Source organism: Branchiostoma floridae, chromosome 16 (genome assembly GCF_000003815.2).
Source record: "Branchiostoma floridae strain S238N-H82 chromosome 16, Bfl_VNyyK, whole genome shotgun sequence".
NCBI lineage: Eukaryota > Metazoa > Chordata > Leptocardii > Amphioxiformes > Branchiostomatidae > Branchiostoma > Branchiostoma floridae.
This window is the reverse complement of record NC_049994.1, coordinates 5,682,268-5,709,068: the sequence shown is the minus strand read 5'-3', so window position 1 is coordinate 5,709,068 and position 26,801 is coordinate 5,682,268. Positions and strand designations below refer to the sequence as shown.

The following is a 26,801-nucleotide window of genomic DNA, read 5'->3' as shown; positions in this document are numbered from 1 at the left end:
TATTCAAATTACTTCACGTATTAGTCTAAGTTAGATATGAAATTGCATCAACAATTAAATATTCTATTGAAAATAAAAGTTTGTACAAATTGTGTGAAACTTCTTTGATATTTGATTATGTATCATTCTAGTAGCCGAGCATTCTGAGTTTTATCGGCTTGATGCGGTGGTGGGAAGAAAAACAAGCAGTGTACGAAGGGTGACAGTTGAACGTGCCCGGGAAGAAGTCGTCTGTTTTCTGTTTCACTTCAGGAACTTCCCAGCTTCTTAGCCATGCTACAAACCCGCACGCTGCGCCATGGAGCTTAGGAACTAGAACGGACGATTATCTGTGTAAGGTTGTGTGTGAGACTTTGACCAGTTTTCTTTTATCGTCGACCCGAAATGGCCGACGAAGCAGACGACGTTTGGAACCCGCAAGAACAAGTCTTTCACAACGCCGTCAGGGAATATGTTGTAAGTCAGATTTTCACCATTTTTCATTCAAAATATAGTAGATATTACATTAAGATTAATCATGAAAAGTATAGCTGTGACTTGTCGGGGGGAAGAGATCTAGAAATTAGAATGTCTGCGGATTTTGTTTACATAAACTATGCACCGTGACCACCCTAGGGGCATTCAATGGCCAGGCTCCTGACATAACTTGCCTCGTTGCATTTTTGCACAAATTTAAAAAATCTTTCAGCCATTCCAAACAATTATCTCTTATTATCTGTGTACATAAACAAACTCATAACATCCTGGGACCTTTGAAACAAAAGACTGCAACGTTTGCTGCTAGAACTTCATGTCTTAAGTCCGATAGTTTCATCGGACATTTTCAGAACTGTGCATTAGGATTTGAGCCACGATTTTTAAAGCCCTTAGTCTTAATCGACCCCAAGATTTTCGGTTATATATAAGGGGAATTTCTTAAGTAGCAGCTAGCTGAAGGTATAGTAAGTGATTGAAGAGAGATAACACGGCCAAAAAGAAAACAAAACTGGTGGTCGTCAGTGTCACGTAAACACTATCTTTACATTACGCAGTGTTACGTACATGTTACATTTTAAAGTACACATTGCCCAGTCAGTTCAATGCCACCTGCCAGCTTGTTTTTCTGTACATGATACAGTTCTGTTTTCCTTTCTGGTTTCAAGGTTTACTCCAATGTTATGATTTCAGGGGGAAATGGATTAAACCCTGCGAAGAAAAACAATTTGGAATCCACATTTGACCTTCTTCGTGTTTCTAAGAGTTAAAGATCAGGCCACCATCATCTTGTTGATGTTTATGTTGGTTTATGTAACCTTAATTGAATTATCAGAAGTTTTTTTCCCAATCCTTTTACCATGTAGTCCCAGTGTTTTGCATGTAATATTCCTTTGGGACCCAGTTGTAAACCCTTTTGCATTGTCGTGATTGTGATTGAATTCTAAAAAAAAGGAACTGCATTGTATTCATGTATAGTTTTTGAATGGCAGTGTAAAAGAGATAGAGCCTGAAGATTCATCTATACAATTGTTGGACCAATACCAGAATTCAGCATGTAATTCCACACCTACTCACCGTAATACCCTTTTTCATGTGTTAAATGTATGTCAAGAGAATTGGGGACTGCCTTATAATAGCAGAAGTCATGCCTCAAAGTACAATTTGGGGCACCTAAGCCTGAAAAGTTAAGTGCACAAAAAATGGGTACACAACATTACTAAGTAGAATTAAGTAAGGTGTCAGCAAAAACATATCATGTAAGAACAGTGCTTTGAAAAATTGCAAATTAGAATTGTATCTAGGTCTTAAGTCATTTGTCTGTTGCCAGCTTCAAAATTTGAAGCAAGCAATAATAATGTTTTCCTCATCATTCCTGGTTAAGAATATTGGTGTATAGTGGATACGGGGTTGTAATAGTACGTACATAACTCTCTATACATATATCATTATAAAGATTTAGATACACTGGTGTATCCATAGGTGCATAGCTGTAATAAATTTTGGGTGAACAAAAGTACATGTATTCGTAATTTATTCTAACTCAAACATGAGGGTCACATGTGACTTCACTACTGATTCCTTTCTGGAAGTCCAATGCTCATGTGTACGTCACAAGGTCCCCTCCTAACCATTCCCAGCCAGACCACATTGATTTTTCAATCAGACCATTCCCTTACTGCAGCTGTGTCCTTGAGTTGTAGTAATGTGAAAATTACCACAGGGGAAATACTAGTATGTGCTGTGTTTCATCCAAATGTAATTGCTGTGTTCTCAATTGTGAATTATGCATGATCAGTGATATGATAAATCAAATAGGCAGCATAATTTGTGACCGATGATCTGCTGAGGGTCAGGTTTTGTGGTCCGGAAATGTTGACGCATGTCCTCAATTGATTTGAAAAGCATATATTTATTACATGATTGACTGCATAAAAGATGTTATAGCTATATAGAGTCATGTGTAGATTGAATTTCACACAGTACTTAACCCATTTCATGTAGCCAGGAAATATCAACAGTCTGTGTATAGGGACCATTTTTTGTCAGACTTGGCCAATGAGACTGCTTTTTTTGGCCATTAGATAATTTTCCCCATTGACACAATTAATTTATCAAGGAAGTTGTCTATAGTGACCACCTGTCCACATAGAACAGACTTTTAAAAATCTTTTGACATTCTGAGGTGTACTTTTTTAATGCATTGGTTTGCTCTTTCAATTTAATCTGAGATTTTCTTATCTTGATGAACACACTGGAACTGGCCATTTCAAGATAAAGTTACAATTCCCAGATGGTCACAGCTGCTAGTTGACTTCATGTTATCTTTTTATAGCAATTAGTATTCTCTTCTGCTATCATAAATCAAATGTCCTGCCTACTTTGTTGACCTTTTAGGAAAAAAAGCTGAAATGATTGCAAGAAAAAAATCCATACGAATACTAGTATGATCAAGCATCTTAATTATATGAATTAATTTTTGGGCAGTAAATAGACAAAAATATACTTCATGAGTAACCTTAAGTTAATTTTTGAAAACTATCTAGGGAATGACCTGGATGACAACCTGACCAGACAAGGATTTCTGGTATGCTCCAGAAAATGGGTCAAAACCTGGAGCTGTATTTGCAGCAAGAAAAAAAATCCATATGAATATGATCAAGCATCACAATTACATGTATATGAATTAATCTTTTGGGCAGTAAAGGAACAAAAATGTCCTTTAAAGAGTAACCTTAACTTAAAAGTTTTGAAAACTATCTTGGGAATGACCTGGATGACCACCTGACCAGAGATTGATGTCTGGTATGCTGCAGAAAATGGCTCAAAACCTGGAGCTGTATTTGCTGTCAGTTTTGACCCGGATTCTTCTGGGAACCTGTTTTTTGTAGAATACCTGTTTGTTTATACATGCAGTCTATGCTATATATAACCAGGCTACTGTAGGGCTGGTTTACAGAGGCAAAAAAATTGTCCTAGAATTATCCTACGACGTTTGACGCGTGGCGCGTGTGCAAGGACGCCTTTTTTTCCCGTGTAAAGACGAAAACGATGCACTGTGGCGCCGCTGTGTGGGGCCTCAGGGCGAACGTCGTAGGACATTTTTAGGACAGGTCATTTTTAAATCTTGTGTAAATCAGGCCTAAGTTGAATCCAACAGGCCACCCAAAGCCAGGATCCTTTAATGTTCATCCTTATTATCCCTGTCGTTATTGTAATGACAATTATTGTAGTGGATGTACAGGTGATTGTTGGGATAATCACTGGGTTTTGTAGGCTGTTGTGGTTTTCCACTTGACTTGGCAGTTGTCAGTTCATGCATACGTTAGTGTTGGGTCAAAACCATCTTCACACAATTTGACACCTACATAAAAAGTACATTGTATACAAAATCTTGATTTCTCATAACCAGAAATTGTGTATGCAGCTACATATTGTATATTGCATTCAACAATGTATCTCAAGAATGATCTCTTTTAAAGTATCAAAATGAGTGAATCTTGCTTGAGATCCATGACCGGACTGAGTATATGATATGCTGTTGAACCAGTCTCAGACAATGATTGTTATTTGTCTGAGTGAACAGTACTTTGACCTGTGGTTTGCACATGTTGAACTCCATTTCTGAATGAAAGCATTTTTGTATCATAGTCTAATATAGACCACCCATCCTCTAGAGTATTTATCAAAATGTAGTGAAGTAAGTGGTGCTATTGATGTTATGCCTTGAGTGTACTCCAAATAAAAAATTTATAAAGCTCAGGTGATCAATTAAGGTAATCTCAGATAAGATGCCCTGACTGCACATCAATCGATTATTTAATCCTCTATTGGAGTAATTAGGAAAAGATTTGTAATGTTTTTCTACATTATTCAGAAGTTTGCTAAAAGAATTTTGGCAAGAGATGAAAATGCTTTGAAGAAGTATTACGTATTGTCATTTTGAACAGAATCGTTCACTCACTTTTCCTGGTCGGCATTGACTGCTAATGCATGTAATTAAAAAGATCATTGCTGTTGACTATGGTTCCACCGTTCCCCTTAACTAGGCAAATATGAGTTCCTATACACTAACTCCAAGGTCTGACTTGTGTACATAATTGTAACAAAAGGCCTCAGGGTGTGACCAGGTGTTTTTGCTGACTTGGCCCATTGTCTAGCAGTACAGAAATCACAACAACCCAAACACCACTGTTGTCATGTGTTTGTATTCAGTCTGGCCGGCATGTTTACTTACCTGGAACTATTGTTAGAATGAACTGTGGCATTCACAGTCTTAAGAATTGGAAAATGCATTGTGTACATTATGGTATATATCATTAGATGTCACCAAGCTAAATGAAGTCATTTCAATCTTTTGGTCCTTAGAACCAACAATGAAGTCCTTGATATTGTACCTTGTTCGGGAAATTTCATTAAAGGGTAAAGGATTCTCTCTGTAGTGTAAATGTGCTACACTGTATTATCAGTATATACGGGCCATTACCTCTTATTCTCATAATATCAGTCTTGTATGGTGAAATGACAGACTCTGAGAAGAGGCTTTAAGAAGAGAAAATCTTAAATTCCTTGAGTTTTGGGAAAAGAAACTGTCAAATTCAAACCTCTACCATCATTGGCTTCCACTCACGTACAAAGCAGCATGCCAACAGTCACTGCCATATATGTATATAGTTAAACTCTTTAACAACTGAGTGTATGACTACTAGTTTAAATCAGTACATTTTACTTAGTATGGATGGTTTCATTTTGTTATCATAAGATTATGTGTGATAAATCAGTGCATTTTACTTAGTATGGATGGTTGTATTTGTTATCATATTCAGCTAAAATTATGTGTGATATTTCAATGGTAGGTTGTTTTAATTTAAGCAGTGATGGAATGGTATAAATGTCACTCTAGGGCTGTAAAACATTCAATCAATAAATAGCTAATGTTTAACCAATTTCAAATGATTGTCAAAAGTAATTTCTATGATTCAGAAGTCTGGTTATCTAAAATGTACTGTAGAGAGGTAAAGTAAAGGACAACCACGTAAGATGATATACTAGTCATAGGAAGAAGGTCATCATGTAATTGTTAGATAATGCTGTTGTACTGTATGCCAGCAATGCCCTAGTCGACCTACTAACCTATTTTACAACTATTTGCTGAATGAGGTAATTGTTGATTCAGGCAACACCAAACTTTTAGTCAGCATATTAAAAACTGGACCATGATCTCATGTGGGTGGAGATTTAGCATTGATCAATTATGTTTGGTCTGTAATGTTTGCTCTCAAGACTCATGGCTTTTGTTAGGATCAACATAGTGAAAGTTATGGGAGGAGTTTGTTTGCTTTTCACTGTTTACTTTAATTAAGGTTTGGCAGCTGTGCCTTAGAAAAATATAGCTGTTATCTTATGATGTCAGTTAGCAACAGAAGTGGCTTGACTTTAAGTTACTCTCCAAGTATTTTTACACGTTATTTCAGACTTCCTTTTTTGTGCGGTTTTGTTATTCGACTGAAAGTCAGCATCGGACACGATGGACAACCACGAAAGTTATGGTACAAAAAAAAAACTGAACCTCTGCTTGGAGAGTAGCTTGACTCAGTACACATACAATTCATGTAACAAGCAATTTGTGCATGATAAACTGATCTTATTGTGATAGTTGTAATGCCCTTAACCAACTGAAAACCATAGTATATCGATACATGTCATTCACACACACTAACTTCGACCTTGTACTTGTATAAAGAAGACTGACCTTCAGTGGTGCATCTACAATCGGTGTCTACAATTTTAGCCAGAAATCAGTAAAGGTTCCGGTTCGGAATTTCAAGTGTCCAGATATCTAAATAGTCCCTAAGAATAAGACGCAAATCAGAGGTTGTCTCCATAGATTTGGTTCTAGATTTTTCAGCTATCGCTTTAGAAGTCTATAATCTTTTATACTTCTCCAAATGCTTGTTGTTCGTAGCGTTTTATGGTGTCGGAGATTTGATCGTTCAGCGAACACTGCCTGGTATTAGTGCGCGCGATAGCGGTAAAGCGTTTCGTCGCCTGATTACCCAGATCGTGCGTTTTGGGTGTTTTAGCGCCATCGGAGCTCGCGGAAAACGTATTGGATAACTTTTTTTCCTTTTTACAGAAGATATACAGAAGAAGTCTTGACCTTCCTTGCCATATCAGTCATTATCCCAGGAAAATTCATTTTTTTCCATGTAGCGGCCTGTAAAAAATGGCCTCAAATTAGCAATTTTTGGATGAAAAGCTTATATTTTTTATGGTTTTTACCAAAAATAACATTTCTACAGAAAATGTCAAATGAAAATGTCAAATGAGTCCCCTTTTCTATCGGAAACATTGAATTATCCGAAAAACGATGTTTTGAGAACTGCTAGTGCTTTTCTCAGACAGTCAAATCGGCCCCAAATCCTAAAAAAAACTCCAAACTGGAACCTAAAATCAGTTCAAATCCATCCTTTGCTCTTTTACCCAGGGTACTAATGTTACTCTTCCTTCTTGTTCCCAGATCTCCCTGCTGCTGTTCATGGCCTTATATGGCATCTCCTTTATCGTGACCACCAAGTTCAGGAAGCGCTCAGAGAGAGACGACTTCTATCAGGCCGATGACGATGCCTGGGTCTACAGAATATCGTAAGTACAGAATTTATGCCATCTATTCTTGCGCTATGACTGTGGCAACCAATAATCAATGACACGTTGATATAGTGGTGTGTACCGGTTTGCTGAACGGGAATTGCTATAACTTTAGGTTCAAGTCTGGTTAAAACCGGAACGTTGAGAACCGTTTTTTTTTCTAACCATCTTCTCTTTCTTATTGTAAACTAGTATCATCTAAAAACAACGCTAGATGCCTATGTAACTTTATTAATCGCAGCCATCAGGCCAGAAAATAACTTAAGTATGTTTGCGAAAATAAATTGTCCTACCGCCATAAGCGGGCCAAGCACATGGTCGCACCACGCCACGGGAACCTTCTTTCAAAATCCGGCAACACAGCAAAAATGACAGGTTTGCTTTAGCAATATTCCATGAAAATAAAGTATGTGGATTTGTTTATCTCCTGGTATGGGATTTATGTCCCATATCTATTGAAAATGAAAATTTCCAAGAAAAACAAGCTAAAACAAATCACCGGCGATTGTTGACATGTGCCGGGATACTGAAAGCATGGGTGAGCAGTTTGTTAAAAAGAAACACTGCCTGTTTGAACGAGTGCCTGAAACAGACAGAATAGCAGAGAAGCAACTGTATATAGTGTATGATGTTTACTTGTTTATGTTGCAAATCTGTGCTATCACCTGCAAACTAATTCCAAATCTGTAGCTCTGGGTTCCCTCTCCAAATCTACTGTGATACATGTATGTGTACTTGTTAATGTTTACATGTTTATGTTGACAGGTTGGGGATCTGTACCTTCACCCTTGCTGTGTCGGCGGCTGCAGTTCTGCTTGAATGTGTACTTGTTTATTTTTACATGTTTATGTTTACATGTTTATATTGACAGGTTGTGGATCTGTACCTTTACCCTTGCCGTATCAGCGGCTGCAGTGCTGCTCCTCCCCATCTCCATCATCAGTAATGAGATCTTACTCATCTACCCCAAGAGCTGGTACATGAAGTGGCTCAACAGCTCTCTCATCCATGGTCAGTTGCACACAGTCAGAACGTAACCTCTATTCATTACACTGCAGGGTTAAGTAGCTGGAAGAGGGGTAAAAAAAACTCATTTTGGACCACGTCTGTTAAGGTCTCCTCCCTGGCTAAGTTGGCATTTGAGTCAAGAAATACTGATATAGCTGGACACAAAAGAATTCTAAATTTGATTTTTTGGACTATACGGAGAACATCATCGAGTTTTATTGTCCCAAATTTTATTTTTTTCTATGATGAAATATTGCACTTTGATACATTGCACTTTGGCAATGAAACTATGTGTTTTATGTGCATTAGGATCAAAGCTACAAATATACGTCCACACATCTACTTATTATCTGTAGTTACTAGAAAAAAATTGTTTTCATCTAGCCTGATTAAATCTCGCTTATAGCAGCCCGTCAAACATCAGCCGGGCCCCCTAGAGGGGAGGGGCCAGTTACAGCCCTGGACAGCGGAGTTTGTGTTACACAGAGCTAGTTTTCATCTTATTCTAAGAAATATCATATACATCACCTGCTTGTAGTGCATAACAGAACAAGTCAGTATTGTCCTGAGAATTGTGACAGACACTGAAATATCGGTCTTGAATAAACTGCATTGTACTTGGTTCTGTACAAAGAATCTTGATGTCCAGTGACTTACCAACCTGATGAAATTGTTCACAGACATTGATTAAAAGACTTAAAAAAACAATACTACCTTTTGTAATCGGAGGCAATGAATGTTTCTGATACTATTACGTTTTCTAATGCCAACTACATACAACTGTTCTATAGAGACTTTTGTAGTATACACCATACACTAAGTGATGAACCCCTTGTTGTGACAAAATCTGCAAAGAAGACAATTATGATTAAGTCTATGGTTGATATTCCATAGTAGGCTTCAGCCTTAGGAACATGTGGTCAGATGGGATAACACTAATATTAACTTTGATTCAACACTACAAACATGCATGCTGTGTTATTAATTCAGTAAATGTTTGTGTGTTCTTTCCCCAGGTCTGTGGAATCATGTATTCCTGTTCTCCAACCTGTCCCTGTTCATCTTGATGCCATTTGCATACTTCTTCACTGAGTCAGAAGGCTTCATGGGGTCCAAGAAGGTAGGATTGTACAGCTCTGTGAATAGTACTCAGTACTGTAGGTGCAAAATGTTGACCATCCAGCCTAACGATATCAAAGCATTGTTTGTAATCATTCTTGACAAACTCAGTCTAAAGTCACTGGTGTGTTGTTGTTTTTTTCAGCCATGTTTTGCCCTTTAATACAATTTGAATCTCATGAATACAATGGAATAGTTATCTCTTTTTCAGCAGAACATTCAATTCCCTGTGAAGCATTGCTGACCCTCCTGAATTTACCATAAAGTGTTGTTACCATGCAGACCTCCTCTAGTGTTTCTATAGATAGTATGCAACAATCAAAACATGATATGGTGTGCTAACGAAATGACTGATGAAAAAGTTGAACTGTAATATCCAACACAAAAATTGGACTTACCCAAATTTTTGCTCCAGTCTTTGTCAAGGAATGAACAACCCACTGCTTCTGTGATGTCATGTTAATGTAGATAGCCAGGTGACTGTGAGCAATGGATCATAAGTTGCAGTAAGTCTACATGTTTTTGAATTTGACGTACATTGTATGCTTCATATGTTTTCTGTAGGGTATCATGGCACGTGTGTATGAGACATTTGTGGTACTGTTTCTGTTGGGAGTGTTGGTGGTAGGACTGGTGTGGGTGGCCTCTGCACTACTGGACCAAGACACCGCTAGCAGGGAGTCGCTACTCAGTAAGTTGGTTCGATGGCTGTTAAGGATATTTTACCAGTAAGGGTACCCTTTTTTTTACTTCTCACAAATAAGTCAACTAAGAAGTCTTCTCCTTTGACCACTTTCTGACCTGTTCTTGAATGTGTAGAGGCACATGGATTGCTTACCAGAATAACAAAACAAATTCTAAGCAGATACAAAACAAGTCTTCTATGATGTACTATTATAGCACTGTGACTTCAAGCAAAAAGAATATTACAAGCATGAGTACACATGTCAAAATATGATAAGAAATTATTTGTACTGTAGACTGATATCTCTATTGGCTCAGTATTGTGGTCTCAGAGTATAGTTTTCTTGCACATAAAAGTCACACACTTTTTCCTTGACAACATAATTTGTGAACTATCTCGCTCACACACTCACTATCCGGTTCATTGTCTGTTGATCCGTTGATCCGTCACGCGAGGGTCAGACATGATAGCATTGTATAGATGTGGCTTGCCAGCTGAGTCTCTGGGTTTAGCGTTGGCACTTTGTCTCCTAGTATTTAGATATTAGTGGCGTAAACTTTACGGTAAAGGTAGAAAACAGTAGAAAATAACAGTTTAAAAACATTGGCCGAATTACTGCCAGGAGTTCTATTTCCAAAATGTAGAATTTGTTGCCAATTAATATGATGTTTTTGTGTTCTCTCTTACCCTATCTGGGAACTCCAGTTTTTGCCACAGGTAGGATTGTTGTGTCACATCTGCTGGCAACTAACAGTCTACCTAGTGCTCTGCTTTATAGCAAATGCCAAATTTTATTTGTCAATAGTATACATATATGATTTTAGGGTAGACTGTAGACAGTTGGTTTATTCTCTGCACTATATTTTATAGCAGAATGGCTTACTAAATGTTGACCATAGTTTTTTTTTTTTGCAAACTAGGGATCTATAAAGGACCATCAAAAGTGAAGGAAGCTTTACAGTGTTAGTGTTGTGGAAAGAAAAATATCGATGTAATAGCTCAAACATTGTTTGGGAAAGCAGCTAATATCACCGTATGATCATCAAGATCAAAATTGAGTTATTCTTTTTAATAAAATGTACATAATATTAATAAATGCTGATGCCCTCAGAGAACTGCATAAGCACTTGTACGTAAAAGTGCTTTATGTAATACTGTATATATTCTGTTTTTTATTCATGTACCATTTACAGTTTTCAGTTATCAGTGAGTATATTCTGGAATAAGTTGTGTAAAGTAACAAGATGCAAAAATTATACAGAGATTGGTGTTAGAATTATATGCAGCACTTGCAATTTAAATCTATCAGATGTCAGAGGATCTAATCCATTGATTCTCATTTTTTTTCTCCAGATTTCTGGAACTTCTACCTGCCATATCTGTATTCCTGCATATCATTACTGGGTGTTCTGCTGCTGCTAGGTCAGTGCACCTTCATTTCCATGGGTACCATATTTACCTGACAGCCTAAGTCTTGAGAAAGTTGAAAAGAAGGCAAATATAACAAATTGATAGTGCTGCTCTTCTGACCATTTTGATGTATTTTATGGTTTTGACTTTATAACATGTTCTATAAGTATTAGAGTCACAGGCAGCTTATCAGTATTCAAAGAATCAAATGTTTTAGTATTTAAACATAAGCAGTCTGCCCAAAGAGAGAATGCCTGATTTTTTGTCTAGTTTGCACTCTACACTTTTGTTTTGAAAGTTTATGTAGTTATACATTACATAGAGTACTATTATGGCAGTTTTACTACTAGTACAGTACCAGCACGGTAAACTTTACCGTAAATTACGGTGTGCGTAATCGTGAACACGCCGTAAATACGATCGTAATTACGGCCGTATTTACGGGGCGGTATCACGTGGAAACCGGTCGGTAATATTCAGAATATTCATGTTTTGAACACCGTGTACACGGAATATTCATGAGAACGTCATTAATTATTAATCAAACAGCATGATTTGCGGCAAAAATTTAGCGGCGCCTGACCCGGAGGGCGGGGTACCGCCGCATGCGTAACATAACTAGACTGTTTTTTAAGTACTTAGTAAATCGCGAGCCGATCTTTTGTGATTTTCCGAACAAAATGTAGACTGCATAGCAGAACAATCCTCATAACCATGTTCTCTTGTATGAATTGAAAGTATTTCTCGAAGCATAAATACGTGTGTTCAAATATTATACGGAACCAGATACAACTTCACAATAAAAATGCCCCTGTTTGCCGAAAATATAACTCAACCGGTTTTCACCGGCGGGTTTGATATTGCCGCCGGGCATGATCAGCGATCGGGAACATACACCAGCGCGCGCTCGGAAAACCACCTTCGAATTTTGATAGGAATATCTTTAAGGTTCGACAAATGCATATCTGGAATGGTGCAATTATTTTATAACTACTACGTCCTCGCTTCCTATTAAATATAAACGTCCAAAAATGCCATAGTGAGACACTTTTCTCCTCGGTATGTCACACAGTCGGCGTGTACACACCGTAATTACGGCGTCACAGCCGTGTATACAGTTTTGTGTGGCGTTTACAAAGTGGAAAATGTTGGCAAACTTTGGGGTTTTGAGTGGAAATATGAGGCCTCCATTGTTGAAATCGAAACTAATAGATGTTTTTGCGTGTTTAGTAGATGTTATAAGATACCGGACGGTAGAATTGTAGAAAAAATGGGTCTGACCCGTGCCCTCCCACCGCGACGCTAAATTTGATTGACACATGCGGCCGAGGCGCGGCTTCTTTGAGTTTGTCGGCATATTCAATTCTCAAAGATCGGAACTGCACTTTAAGTCTAACAGCCCGCTATGGCAAAAATGCGCAATAAAGGTCTTCATTCATTCATTGTTACAACAATAAACACAGAGCTTGTTTTTCCGCCGTGTTTTTTTTTGGTTTATTCTACTTGATAGCGATATTAAGTACCGACGTAAATATTTTGAATATTTTGGAACGACATGTATCGTGATGACAAAGGCACGAAACTTCTTCATATACATTAGCACATTTTATAAATAGCGATTTACCTAACATATTTCCAACATATGGAATAGATGATGGTCGATCGGGTAGCAGCAGAATGATGATGGAAAATCTGATATACACTTACCTTCCAGGTTTTAAACGTTACATGTTGTGACGTAGTGTATATGTATATAGGAGTCCAGAGAATGGGCCCGGGGTCTTCAGTGTTCTCAAAAAGAGCTTTAAAAGTTTCACCGGAAATTCTGGGAAGTTCGCAATTACAGTGTAGTTTCAGATAATAAAATCAATAAACGAAGTTTAAAATGGGAATAGATCGTCACCACTGTTGACGGCGATCTTTTTTTTTTACAAGCGGTAGATTGTATATTTCGTTTTCGTTCAAGGGCTCATTCATATCCCCCCCCCCCAAAAAAAACAGTTCTTGCAGCATGAATCGGAAAAAAATAATTTCTTAAATATATGTACGATGTACTCCTTCCTGCTATCCTTACTGCTTATATCAATATTTCAAAATTAAGCGCTCGTGACAGTTATTGCAATCATATTGGTGTCAGTTGTTAAACCAGGACATAAGAATCTAGGATAGCTGCAAGGCTGAATGTATTCCCCGCAGTAAGTTTGCGTCGACTATCCGACGACCAGGAGCAGCCGTCAGCGTAATCTCCAAGCAGATTCCTCCGTGGCATAAAACAGTAACATAAAGCTGGGGAAGGAGTTTAGCCGACAGAGGAGTATAATTGCCCACTGCCGTCAGCGATGTTCCGTCCCAAGAGCTCATTCAGGAACAGGTAGGTCTCGTTGGCGGAGCTGCACCCTCGACGATCAGCAGTGTGCCAAGGAAGCCAACGGATGGAAACCCGCATCCTTTTATTCCGGCTTAGAAATGTAGCTAGCTAACGTAAGTCTTAATACATAGTAAAAGTAAGTGTAATGTTAGTTACGACTTCACAACTTTGAAAATGTACGGTTAGTTACGCTAACACAACATTGAACAGACAAAATACGATTAACAACAACATTAAAAACGCATAAGGATGAAAGTATGCTATGTTACTGAAAAGTATGTATTGATTTCGTTGGTCGACTGTCTGACGACCAGGAGCCGCCGTCAGCGATGTTCCGTCTCAAGATCTCCGCCAGGAACAGGTAGGTCTTGTTGGCGGAGCTGCACCCTCGACGATCAGCAGTGGGCCGAGGAAGCCAACGGATGGAAACCCAATCCCTTTAATTTATCCTAGCTTAGAAAAGTAGCGACGGATGTATAACTACATAGTAGAAGTACATATAATGTTAGTTACGTCAACAAAACTTTGAACAGATACACAGACAAAATACGATTAACAACAACATTAAAAACACATAAGGATAAAAGTATGCCCTGTATTGATTTCGTCGGTCGACTGTCCGGCGACCAGGAGCCGCCGTCAGCGATGTTCCGTCCCAAGAGCTCCGCCAGGAACAGGTAGGTCGACTGCCCGACGACCAGGAACGTCCGATGGCGATGTTCCGACCCAAGAGAACAGGTAGGTCTTAATGCCGAGTTGCACCCTCGACGAGCAGCAGTGTTTCAAGGACAAGGGCGGCCGACGAAAACCTAAATTCGTAACCTAGAAAAGTAGCTAATGCCGTCTAATTAATGGTCAATTTATCTAGAAATAGTAGCTTATGACCAGACACATTATCCTATATATATTCATATTACAAGCATTATATGTAGTCAATTTATACGTACAAATAGTCCATTAATGCGAACCATACATGCCTGAAATAGTCCACAGATCTATTTAATACTCCTTGAGAACTTCGCACGTAGCGATCTATTTGTAGTGGGAATATTGCATCATGATCACTCCGTCCCCCATCCTTGAGTCGGTGATATTGCTTTGTGCCAAAGTCCTTGGTCATACTTGAGTCAGGTACAGTTTGAATGAAAATTTACGCCTCGATTTACAAAACTCCATCTTTTGTGATGGTGTTTCCGTCTCTCTAAAATAAAAATAAAAATAAAAAACGTCTCAAAATACCCGACCAAGACTTTCATCACAATGCCACACCAAATTTAGCACCGAAAACTTGCGTCGTCCGGCTGCAAAACCTCCGATAAGTGAGCGTAGCCGGTAACTAGTATTGGACCAGTCTATTATAATAGGGGGAAACGTCACACATGGGGTGATTCTAAAGTTCATTGAAATAAACAAAAGGCCAACTTAAATATTCCATAACGGTTGTTAAATGTTCCTACATATTCAAAGGAAGCTGGCCAAATTACATATCTTTTAAAAAAAAAGTTAATTTGACATTTCTTGATATAATTGTCCCCATCTGCTACTATTAGAACGTCCCCTAAATCGTGGGAATCCCAGTACAGAACGTCAGAAGTTCCCTACATCCAAGTTGTACGGGGCGGCGGTCCTTTGATCTAGTATCATATGTGCCGGGCGCCGGCGACAAAATCAATCAATATTGACAGCACTAGCTGTCTGACATTTCTGGAGAAACTAAAAACTGTAAAAGAAATCAAATTTGGACTTATACAAAAATGTACATTTACAAATGCAAGGATTTAATCTTTTGTGCCAGGTTCTGGTTACTGAAATAAATAAATCGTTTTTTATTATCCGTTTTATCGATTTTAGGTTTGAAACTGAAAGTCTCTCATTTATTTTTTATACACAAACAACACGTCTTTTGTGAGCCATATTTCAGGGTTCTTCAAACGCCAGCGACAGAACCTCGTTTTACTTTATACGCGACAAGTGTCAACTTATTTTTGCTATCAGTTTTCCTCTTCGCTGATTGGCTGTCAAAAATGATTGAATTTGCGATCGGCAAAGTTTCAGATTGTCCGGCGCGGGCAGCACGATCTTCAAAAGGCCGCGATCTGCTTTCAATGTAATCAAGACGACACACCGTGGGAAAGTGTATATTTGACTTGTAGTGGCCATCTCGGAGCTGCTGTTTCGCGCTGGATGCATCAAATCTCATATCATAATCTCTAGTTTAGTTTTATCCAGATCCCAGACGATTCTCCGATTTCTGGCTATTATTTGTTACAACGCTCAAATTTTAATCAAATCTTTGGCTATATCAATTGCAATTTGAAGAGTTGTACAGAAAAGCTGTGTTGCTAAGGAACATGCGTGTTTGTTTAGACGTAAGGCCGGCGCTCGGTGTAAGTCAACTTTTTTTACCTCGCGTTCAGTTGGCCGACACGGGTGTGCCGAAACATTGAATGTCCACTTTTGGTCAATTTTTGTCAAATCTATTTCCAACATAAAAAAATTGTGATGCCTATTTAGTGTTGTGGCTTGTTTAAGTTAGTAAATGTGAAAGTAACCCAGGACTGCTTCTGCTCTCGGAAAACGACACGGGCGTGTTTCCCGTCAGCGTGCGAGTTTTCGCAGCTGATTACAAGGGATTGTTGAAGACAAAACAAAAATTTCAGTCTTTGTCGACAAGTGCAAGACAAAGTCAAAGACAAGAATAGATCTCGATCTCGGTAAATGTGTTATTTATCTGCTATAGAATATGATATGTTTTGTCAAACCGGCTTGTCTTGATCCGTACAATGAACTTGCATGAATCGATCAAAATGGCGATTGCACTGTGATTATTCCCCACCTCTTTTTGTCTCAAGCTATTCAGAAGAGCAAGTATAAAGTTTAATACTGCTCCCTCCTAGAGGCGCCGCGCAAATATCCACGCACCTTGTGTATTTGGGGGTCAACGACCTATCCACGCAGGCTGCGTCTTTCGGGGTCAACGACCTATAAAGTGCGTGGCTTTGAATGCAGAAAACTTCGGATGGATTGCACAATCGAATAAATCCAACCTGTGTTTTCACTTCAGAGTATAAAAGTTGTGTTGCAGATTGCCTTTTCTACCCCCCAAAATAAGAATTTTATACAAATGAGAACGCCCCAAGCCCGCTAGCAACCCGAAAGACTGCACCAGCGGAAGGCTGCCTTAGGTTGATTTTACAGCATTTTTACTATTCACGCTGTCGTAAAATCAAGGCGCTAATCAGTTCTTACGGCGAGGACACGCTGCTCATTATCGACCTCATTAGCGTTAATGAGCTAGCGGCACCGTAATCTGGTGTTCACCGTAACCGTGTACACGATCGTAATTACGCCGTGTTTACGTTTTCGAATTTTCGTAATTACGTTACTTTTTACCATGCTGGTACTGTATATGCCTCATACATATTTTTTTTCTGCAGTTTGCACTCCCCTTGGTTTTGCCAGACTCTTTACCGTAGTTGGGCAGCTACTGGTCAAGCCGAGGGTAAGAACCTTTAGCAAACCTTTCTTATGTTGATTTGTATGGAAGGCCACTTATGGTTATAATATCATATGCATATTGGAAAGATTCAACATTATTCCTGCAATTTTCAAGGTCTGATTGACTATGCATCAACTGACCTGATTTGTGCACATTAGTTAGAAAGTGTGACCGACAGTCAAATATATGTCTACTGTTCTTGATATGTATTTCATGTATCAAAGCTGAATATCTTTAACAGTTGATATAATTTTTATAAATGAAAACAAATATAGATTTTGCCAACATTTCCAATGATTTTGTTGTTTTCCGTTGGTAGAATCATTGAGGAAATGCAATTTCAGTGAGTTTTGTTGGCTGATCTCACTGAATATTAATTAATTTTGCTTCAAAAAAAGCTAAAACCATTAATATCTAATCTACTCTTTGTAAAGTCTAACAGAAATTGAAATAAACAAACAAACAAACTAGAATAAACTGGCAGGTTGAGTCGGTACTGGTAAATAGGATATTTTTGCAACAAAAAAATTGTTCTTCAACAGGTACAATTCCATTTTTCCAGTTGTATCCTAAATATTAGTATAGACTCAAGCTTGTTCTGCCAGTTCATTCTAGTTACATTGAAGAAGAGCAATGGGTGTCGTTGGAAGTGATCTGCGAATCTTATCCAGTTATTAAGGATAATTTGTACATCAGGTACAATATCTTTCATGTGCATGTATTACACATATGATACAGTATACCATTGTGTACACCACCTAGTCCTCGGAGCCAGGTCTGTATTATCACGTGACCAAGTGGTCGCCACACCTGGTGGTCTTAGACGTCCTCAATAACCGGTTGGACGTAAGTTCTTAAACCAAACAAACCAGTCAATATTCCCAGGCAAGGTGTAGGGTCTCATGCTATCATTTAAGATGGGAAATAAAGGAACTGTTAGTAGCCTAGCTAAGCCACCATCAATAACAAGGCTAATGTTCATGGTCATGTAGATCCCACATGTACATGTATGTTTTGACACTGTATTACTTTTTTGTGCAGAGTTTACATGTACCTTGGGATCTACAGGTGTATTCTAATGGTATGAGGGGCGATCAATAAATTCTCGGCCTCATCCGAAAAAAAGGTGCACAACTCAAATAATCATATTAAGCCTTCTATCAGTATCCGCCAAATTTCAAATCATTGCAGTGATTTATCGATGCTCAACCAACTGGATATGATTTTGGAATGGTTAGACGTTGCAGACAACATCTGTTATCTTTTGCTGATTTTGTGGCGCATTGTAATTATTTTCCAGTCAACATCATGTTGCACATCAGTTTGTTAGTGGCAAGAAAAACAAGCGGTGAACTGTGATAAGAATTTCCTCACGACATAAAATCTACAAAGACATTTTGAAAATATATTCAGTGAGGAATTCATCGGTATTTCAACTCAAAAGAAGTGGATGTTCATCAGAGCTAGTTGACCCACACACCACAGGTTGCAATTTAATGGCCATTTGTTTGTCTTCTCTCTCACCTAAATTGATTTTCAAAAGAGTGAAGTAATGAACACAATAATTCTAGTTTTGTTTATGCATGTATATGTACCATACAACTATGTCCAAAACTGTGAGTTGTGCACATTATTTCTACATAATACTATATATATATGGTCTAGAACTTAGTGATCACCCCTTGTAGACTTCATCCTCAGCAAAGCAACTTCATCCCATCATGAAAAACAACTGTTACACTTCTTGGTTCTGTCTAAAGCCTTTAAAAGTTTTGAATGTTTTCACAGACAATTGTGTTAATAGCAATGTTTTCAATATCCTGATTTCTTTATTCTAGGAAAAAGGGAAAAGAACTTTTTTTACATTCCACCAAACTCAAACGTAGAGAGCAATTTAATCCACTATGTGCATATTCAAATAACATCATGACTCTAAAATAACATCAGATAATGATAAATTTGCTTTTTTTCTAACAGGTGGAATTGTTTATCATACATGACTATCAGTGTACTTACATGTACCATGCATTTGATATAGCATATCTGTAATATGCTACTGGTACATATCAATATGATATATATAAGGCATGTTTGGAAAGCTTGTTTCCTCCAGCTGTAAACACCCACACACACAATCACTCTCCGGTTTAACGTCTGTTAAACTCTTATAGATATATTTGAAACTATTCTAACTATAACAATTCTATCAATGTAAAATTCTTGAACAGGACTTCAGCCCAGTACTTCAATTTATTACACCTTTGTAACTGTTCTATCATTATCTCTGGCTTTGACATTAATCCAGAATTTGTGATGTTTCACTTCTAGTTCATGACCAACATAGAAGAAGACATCTACTCAGCAAAGTTTGAGGAAGACAATCTCCTAAGGAAACTAAAAGGTAAGAAGTTGCAGAGGAAGAGATAATAGGGTAAACATACAGTGCTATATAAGTCACCTCTCGTGAAACTCACAATATGTTACAAGCATTATAGTTTTTCATAAAGTATCTCTAATGTTTTGTTTAGATTTACCATAATAACAAGTCATCACTAAATGAGGCTCGAAGACCACTTGAAGTTAAAAGATATTTCAAATTAGCAACATTTACATGCTTTTGATCAGTTCTGTGATCCTCCTCAAGTTATAATGACCCAAAGTTTAAGTCATGTGATTGAACAAAAGTGTCAAAGGTGCCTTGGCAACCTGTATCGGCCCCCGTTTGGTTGAAGGATGGTTAACATGATGTGTTTGTTCTCTGCAGACAAGCTGAGCCCCATCAGTCTGCCAGTGAAGCAGGACCTGAGGAAACGCTTACTGGAGGTGCAGACAGAGAGGAAGAAACTGGGTACATCAGCTCTACTCTTCACCTTTCTGTATACCTTTGTGTATTATTTTTATGCCTCTAGTCTAATGTACAGCATCTCAGTCTGTGGTAGTAAGCTGGCATATCTTATCGTCACAAACAATGTTCTAGCCAGCCTGAAATTTTTTTCCATCCCTTTGATTTGGAATGGAAATCCTGTCAAAGGCGGGATGATACTAGACCCTCTGAAATGCTATTTCCTTTATTTTGAGGGGCAAATTGAGAGTAGACTCAGCTTGATTCAATGGTGATTTTTGTCCATCACAGAAGACGGAATGCCCCGAACTTTTTCCGTCCCCAGCAGCAAAAGGGCTAGAACCCTGGTCACAAATATCACAACCATCGTCTATCATTATTTAATTGTTCTGTTGAAGTGTAGCACCTGGCTATTGGAGTTTAAATTGGAGTTTAAATTTTGAAGTGCTCCAATTTGAATGAATTCTCAGTGTATCTATATTGCAGACAGTGGATGACAGATGATTACTGTTGTAACTACATGTCATGTAGTCACATGCAAAATTTAGATCAAAATTCAGAGTATGTTTGGTACTGAATATTTGTACATTGTAGTCATACCCACCAAGGCCTGTCTACAAACTGTACCATTTGTTTTCCTTCTCCCTGCACAGAGAGAAGACAGAAGGCATCAGTATGGCAGAGGAACCTGGGCTATCCCCTGGTCATGTTGTTACTACTGGCCATGACTGGTATTGCAGTGTTTATTGTGTCCATCCACACTCTGGGGCTGCTGTTTGGAGGGGCTGCTCTACCTGTGGGAGTCCAGGTTAGGGGGAAATCATGTATTGAGAACGAATTCCACTTCATAACAGATTGTTCAACATATGATGAAGTTTTAAAAAGTGTTTACAGTTGAGCCTGGGTACCATCCGGGTTGAAGTTTGCTCCTGTGTTTGCTTCTGCTACCTTTCTGGGGAACTGTATATTCAAACCGTTTGGTGATGACATCAGTTAATGAGTGAATTAAGGTATGAGTTCATTCAAACAGGAGTTCCAACACCAAGCAAATGGAGGGCGTTTCGGGTGTTGGAATGCCTGTTCGAACTAGCGCTTGAACCCATTCCTTGATTCGCTCATGTGTAGGGACCAATCAGCGCCCTTGTCCATAATTTGGACGATTCCAGACGTTAGAGACGTCAAGGTTTCCAGACAGAATAGCAAAAAAGTGGGAGCGAGAAGCAACTGTATATAGTGTATAATGAACGTCAGACCGAACTACTATCCGGATGGTACCTAGGCTAACAGTCTATAGCATATAAGTCAAACAGATACAATATAACCACATACAAAGCCTGGAGACGTATTGAAATGGTCAGATACTATTTCAGATAGCACTTGCTGTCTTTCGTCAAAATGAAAGATGGCAGATGCTATCATAAATGTCTGACCGTCTGTTTGCAAAACTCTAGTTACTTGAGTAACTTGTTAAACTTTGTGTATCTTATTGCCAGTGTTTCTTACCTTCATTGACGTATCCTCTCGAAGTATTGTTATTTCAGTTCTGATTTAACCTACATGTTGACTGTTTTCAGGACATAGGGTTGGGCCAGGCCTCCCTGTCCATGTTTGGAGTCCTGGGAGCCTCGGTGGAAATCATCCTCATCCTGTACTTAATGGTGGCCTCTGTGGTGGGGTTCTACAGTGTGCCACTCTTCAGCAGAATAAGACCCACTAAAGCAAACACACCAATGACTATGGTAAGATGTAGTGTAACCTATAGTTACTGTACTATCTGATGACAAACCTTACAACTAATAATATCTATAGGTGCCAAAAGAGACAGCTCAACAGAAGAAAAGTGTAACTTTTTCTTTTCCTTGATGCTGTTTGATTACACAACCAAGAGTTTCCTATCTGCTAATGTTTTGCTAGTTCTTTCTCGGTGCAATAATGACATGTTAAGCTAGATGGCAGTGTTGCAAGACGCAATGTTTTTCATTTGACGCCATGTTAGATTACAGCGTACTAGACTAAGTGTAAACTACAGGAAGATGCTACTGCTTAATTCAATTACCCACCAACATGGTCATTGTCGGATTCGAATTATAATTAGCATGACGTCAATGAAAAGCCTATATAAAGACCCTACCTATTTACCTAGTCCCATGACCTCCAGGTCATTTGGGGGACACGGTAGACATAAAGATAGACCCACATGTGGCTAAGTCTGTATTCCCCCTTGTCCAAACTTACAGTCAAGATAACATGAGATTAGGAATCCCAATACAACTGTATATGTATAATGTGTTAATTTTGTCTTCCACAGGTAATAGCAAACTGCCTTGTACTGTTGATAATGAGTTCTGCCTTACCTGTACTGTCCAGAACAATTGGTGAGTAGTGCTGTCCTTAAATTGCTTTTGACACCAATGACATACGTAACAGTTTTTGATTACATTCAACATAGAACATAGACGGTTGTACAAAATATACAGTGTCACCATTTTGATGTTATTGAACATATAAGTCTAACAATCATGCTTCAAGATCTTGATTCCTGTCGCCACTGACGTAATGAAGTTATTTCTGCCTTTGAAATCGCAGTAGTTGGTTCGGAATCAGACACCAAGTCTTGTGAAAAACATCTTTTCTGAAGCAAACAAAGGAATCATTATGAAAACTTGCAATCATGTATGCATTGTTAGCTTCTCCAAAGAAGTTTTGTTTAATTGCTTATAATTAGTCCAAACTGTTGCAAGCTCTCAAAAATCACTATTGGCTTCAAAGGTACTGTAAATGCATTTAAGTTCGTGGGGATTTACTTTCATGGTTTCGCGATGGTTTTAAGTTTGTGGTAGCACCATACACTGCAGTCTCATACTATGATAGAAAAATGTTTGCGGTGGTTTGAAGTTTGCGGTGTAGTGGTCACCGCGAAAACCGCGAACATAGAACCACCACAAACATTTCTGTATTTACAGTAGTTTATCCCTTTAAGAGCATAACCACAGTGACCTCAAAACAAATGTATAGTACATGTAACAACCTTGTTTTGCTCCTTCCTGTACTCTTGCAGGTATCACACACTTTGACCTGTTGGGCTACTTTGGTCGGTTCAACTGGCTCGGCAATTTCTACATCGTCCTGTTGTACAATGTCGTATTCGCCGTGGGAACGGGACTGTGTCTAGTCAAGAAGTTCACGGTGTCTGTCAGAAGAGAACTTTACGCGCGGCTGAGAATGTACAGCCCAGTCACACGAAGACGACAGTCACGGACAGAATCCATGAGTTCCTCTGTGTCACATACAGCCAATGGAATTTCATCTACCATGGCAGCAAGTGCAAATCCAGCCAATGACACGGCAGCCGCCATGGCAACTGGTTCAAACTCGACCAATGAGAATTTGTCTAACGGGACTGCACACTCTATCAAATCAGACTGATCATTCTGTTCAGGCATACAAGACACCTTCTAACATTTCCAGTTGCGGCAAAATTACACGGCATCATGTACTTTCTTTGAAATTCAGCTTTTTTTTTCAGCAATAGATGTCTGCATTTTGTGTACATCCTGATACAGCAGTGAAAATGGATTGAGAAGATGCAATGTTGTCTGAGAGTTGGAACAGCACAAGGGAAAGCAAAGAGTTTGGACAAAATGTACACTGGGAGGAAATATGGTTGAAAGAGACAAGACTGTGAGTATGTCACAACTATCGAGGGAGGATTTGACATAGAAAACTTGCACCAGTGAAAGGAGATAGTCAGACGGAAGAGTCCTGACTAGTAGTCCATGCAACATAGAGCATCAAAACTTGCTCTATTTGCAACAGTGATATGTGTGATAAGTATGACCATGGAAGAAAATGTATGCAGTGTGCTTTAAGGTTTTATGCACAGTTAATATACAATATAAGCACAATTACTGCTTTTATTAAAATATTATGTAAACAGAACCTCATGAAGAGGAAAGTTCTGTCACAATTGCTGGCAATGTACAGTTGCCCTAATTTTTGGCAATGCCTTAGGGGCGGAGGCATTTTTTTTTTACTTTGAGCTTCCTTTGCAGCTACTTTAGTCCCAATGGGATGTCGCTAGTATATATCACAGCCACAAGGTAACGAAACAGCAAATGTGTTTTTGTTGACTTTGAAAATCCTTTTGCATATTTTGTCCAGTTTTACACATACACTTTTGTAATTAATGCAGCCTTGTTCCAAACATACTATGGCATATAATGTCCATGAAGTTACATTTGTATGTACCCACCTCTAAAGGATATGTGGTGGCTGTTTAATTTGACATATTTCACAGAGAGCCAGTCATAATTTATAGAAAAAGCTAGTTCTCACATTCTACTTTTAGTTTGATGCTTTTTTTTATTACAATGCTTTGTCTGAACCTTAAGTTTGTAAATCCATTGTATTTATGTAAATAATTCTGAACAAGAATGAGACTGATTTTTTGTGAGGATCAAATATGGTGAAAAATAAGTCAAATCATTGTAATCACCTCAATTTGTACAGCTTAATGTGTATTGTTTATTTTTGCATAAAATGTGTAACCCTCTATTAAATAATACTGCGTACCCTATTTTAACATATCCCTTTGAGTTGTGTAATATAATGGGCTAGGCTCATAACTGCAAGATGTACGTGTTTTAATCTTATCACACGTTTTTGTCAAATACAACTCATTGCGCCAATCATGTCTTCGTTAACTTTACAGACATATGCTCATGTTGCACAGATACTTCATCCAACTTGTTGCCTTCTTTATTTTGCACAACAATCTTTATTTTCTCTGGGCTTCACTAACTTAGTCTACATGTTTCTTAACAGGTTGCAAATATTTCATACAGTTAGTGGGCACAGACCAACACACTTTAAACTTTACTTACTTTTTGTATCTTATTACTGACAAGGAAATTTACCAGTGGTTTGGATCTTAACTATTTTAAGACTTAACACAGTACACAATCTCATGCCAAAGATTAAGCCAAAAGAATTTATTTTCTTGGCTCAATCGCTACAATAAGGACACAACAGGCTTTGTTTTTATCAAATCAATTTTCTTACAAACTCGAAGAACTAACGAATTGGTGTCAACATGCAGAACTAGCTGATCATTTCAAAGGTCTTGTGGTGTTTTGAAGACAAAACAGACATGTTTACATTCCATGTGATGTGTTGTACATTCCCAGTCTCTCTTTCTGTGTGTGCTTGAATGTGTTCTTTAGCCCTCTAAGGTATCCATTTGATCACCAGATTTGTATTTGTTATGTGTTGAGGCTGGAGAGCGAAGGCTAAAAGACTGACAAGCTCTATTATGTTGAAGAAAAAGAACTTAAACTTTATAGTTACTCATCTTTAGCCTCTACCAGGCTCTGTGGATTGGCGGTCTAATAGTAGAAATTGCGGTGAGGAAATAACTCCTCTGGCCGGCAGACTCCCTAGCGTACTTTGGACTCTATTTGTCCAATTTTTACTATTAGACCTCCAATCTGCGGAGCCTGGTAGAGGCTAACTTGTCCTGATAGTTGTTTGGATATACCGCCATTTATCAGATGTGCAAAGGCTATTCATACCGTAGTCTTAGCGTGGGAATGAATGTTATTAGAAGGGCTTGTAGAAATATATTCAAATCACTTGGATTTTGAGGAAAATGACAGAAAATGGCCTTGTCTTGTAGCAGTTATGATATATGCAAATTTAAAGGAGTCTCGATTTCTATGTTCTCTGTTGTAACATTTCTTCTTTGGAAGATATACAAATATGACTGTGCCAAACACTTTGTGCCTGTATGTTCTTAGCCTTTGTTACAAGATCTCTTGCTGTTAGGGGCTGGTTGTGTCTCTTCCCTGAGATGCTAGAAGTGTGATTCATCCATGCTATATAGTAGCAGGGCTCTAGCCAGCGTCCGTTTTTTAGTCAATTAACTGTTTGTCAAGGTCTGCAATGGCAACATTTACTACTTTGTAGTGTCATAGGGAAAATGAATTTTGCGGTTTCACGACGATTGGAATTGGCTGACGGAAAAAAAAAATTCGAGCTGGCTAGAGCCCTGTGCTGTAGTCAACCAACGTAGGATATAATGGATGCCCAGTTACTTCTACTCAGTCTCCATTTCCATATCTCATAATGGAAGATATTTATGTATCTTTGACTGGAATGTAAATAGGTAATCCATTTTATCTTCAAAGTTACAATTTCTGTTGCCCAATATTGAACAAGAACATGGTCTTGTCATAAACCGCTTTCCAAGTTGTGTACTATTCTGGAGGCTGAGATTATCATTTATTTTGTACCTTATACCATGCTGATGATACAAACATTAACTGCTGTGTGGTCAAGTCATTTGGTGGTGTGTACCATGCATTACTCGAGTCACAAAAAATGCCATTACCAATAGATAGTTGTTGGTAAAGTTGTGCTCCTACCGTCATCTTGCAATATTTCAGAGGTATGTTATCTCAGGTCAAATCTGAGCTACATTTTTTACATCAGACAACTTGTGTGCCATAACTGTTCATATGACATATGCCATAAATCTGAATAGATTTATAAGGTTGCAAAAATCACCAAGCAAAGTTGTGATTAGGGGTGGGTACCGGTACAGAAAATTCAGGTCCAGGTCCGGTTCAGGTCCAGAGGATTAGGTCCAGGTCCGGACCTGAACCTGGACCTAATTGAATCCTAATTCAGTATGACTCATACCAATGGTACATTTTACAACAAAGAAATCTGTTTGGTGGAGTATTAGACT

At 38.4% G+C, this 26,801-nt stretch overlaps 1 protein-coding gene across 2 annotated transcripts; it reads left to right on the top strand.

The window, feature by feature from the left end:
* The first annotated feature begins 145 nt into the window (after positions 1-145).
* Positions 146-26,070, top strand: LOC118403322 (protein LMBR1L-like). 2 transcript variants are annotated; one of them, XM_035802022.1, is made up of 14 exons: positions 146-456; positions 6,995-7,119; positions 7,994-8,133; positions 9,147-9,250; positions 9,814-9,940; positions 10,640-10,651; positions 11,288-11,356; positions 17,150-17,214; positions 19,540-19,612; positions 19,976-20,059; positions 20,707-20,861; positions 21,628-21,792; positions 22,362-22,428; positions 23,112-26,070. In XM_035802022.1, exons 1-14 carry the CDS (start codon positions 385-387, stop codon positions 23,477-23,479), a joined length of 1,626 nt encoding a protein of 541 aa, XP_035657915.1. In that variant the 5' UTR covers positions 146-384; the 3' UTR covers positions 23,480-26,070. The 2 variants fall into 2 exon arrangements, with proteins under 2 accessions (XP_035657915.1, XP_035657916.1); XM_035802023.1 differs by lacking the exon at positions 10,640-10,651 and having other exon boundaries at positions 147-456.
* The last annotated feature ends 731 nt before the right edge of the window (positions 26,071-26,801 follow it).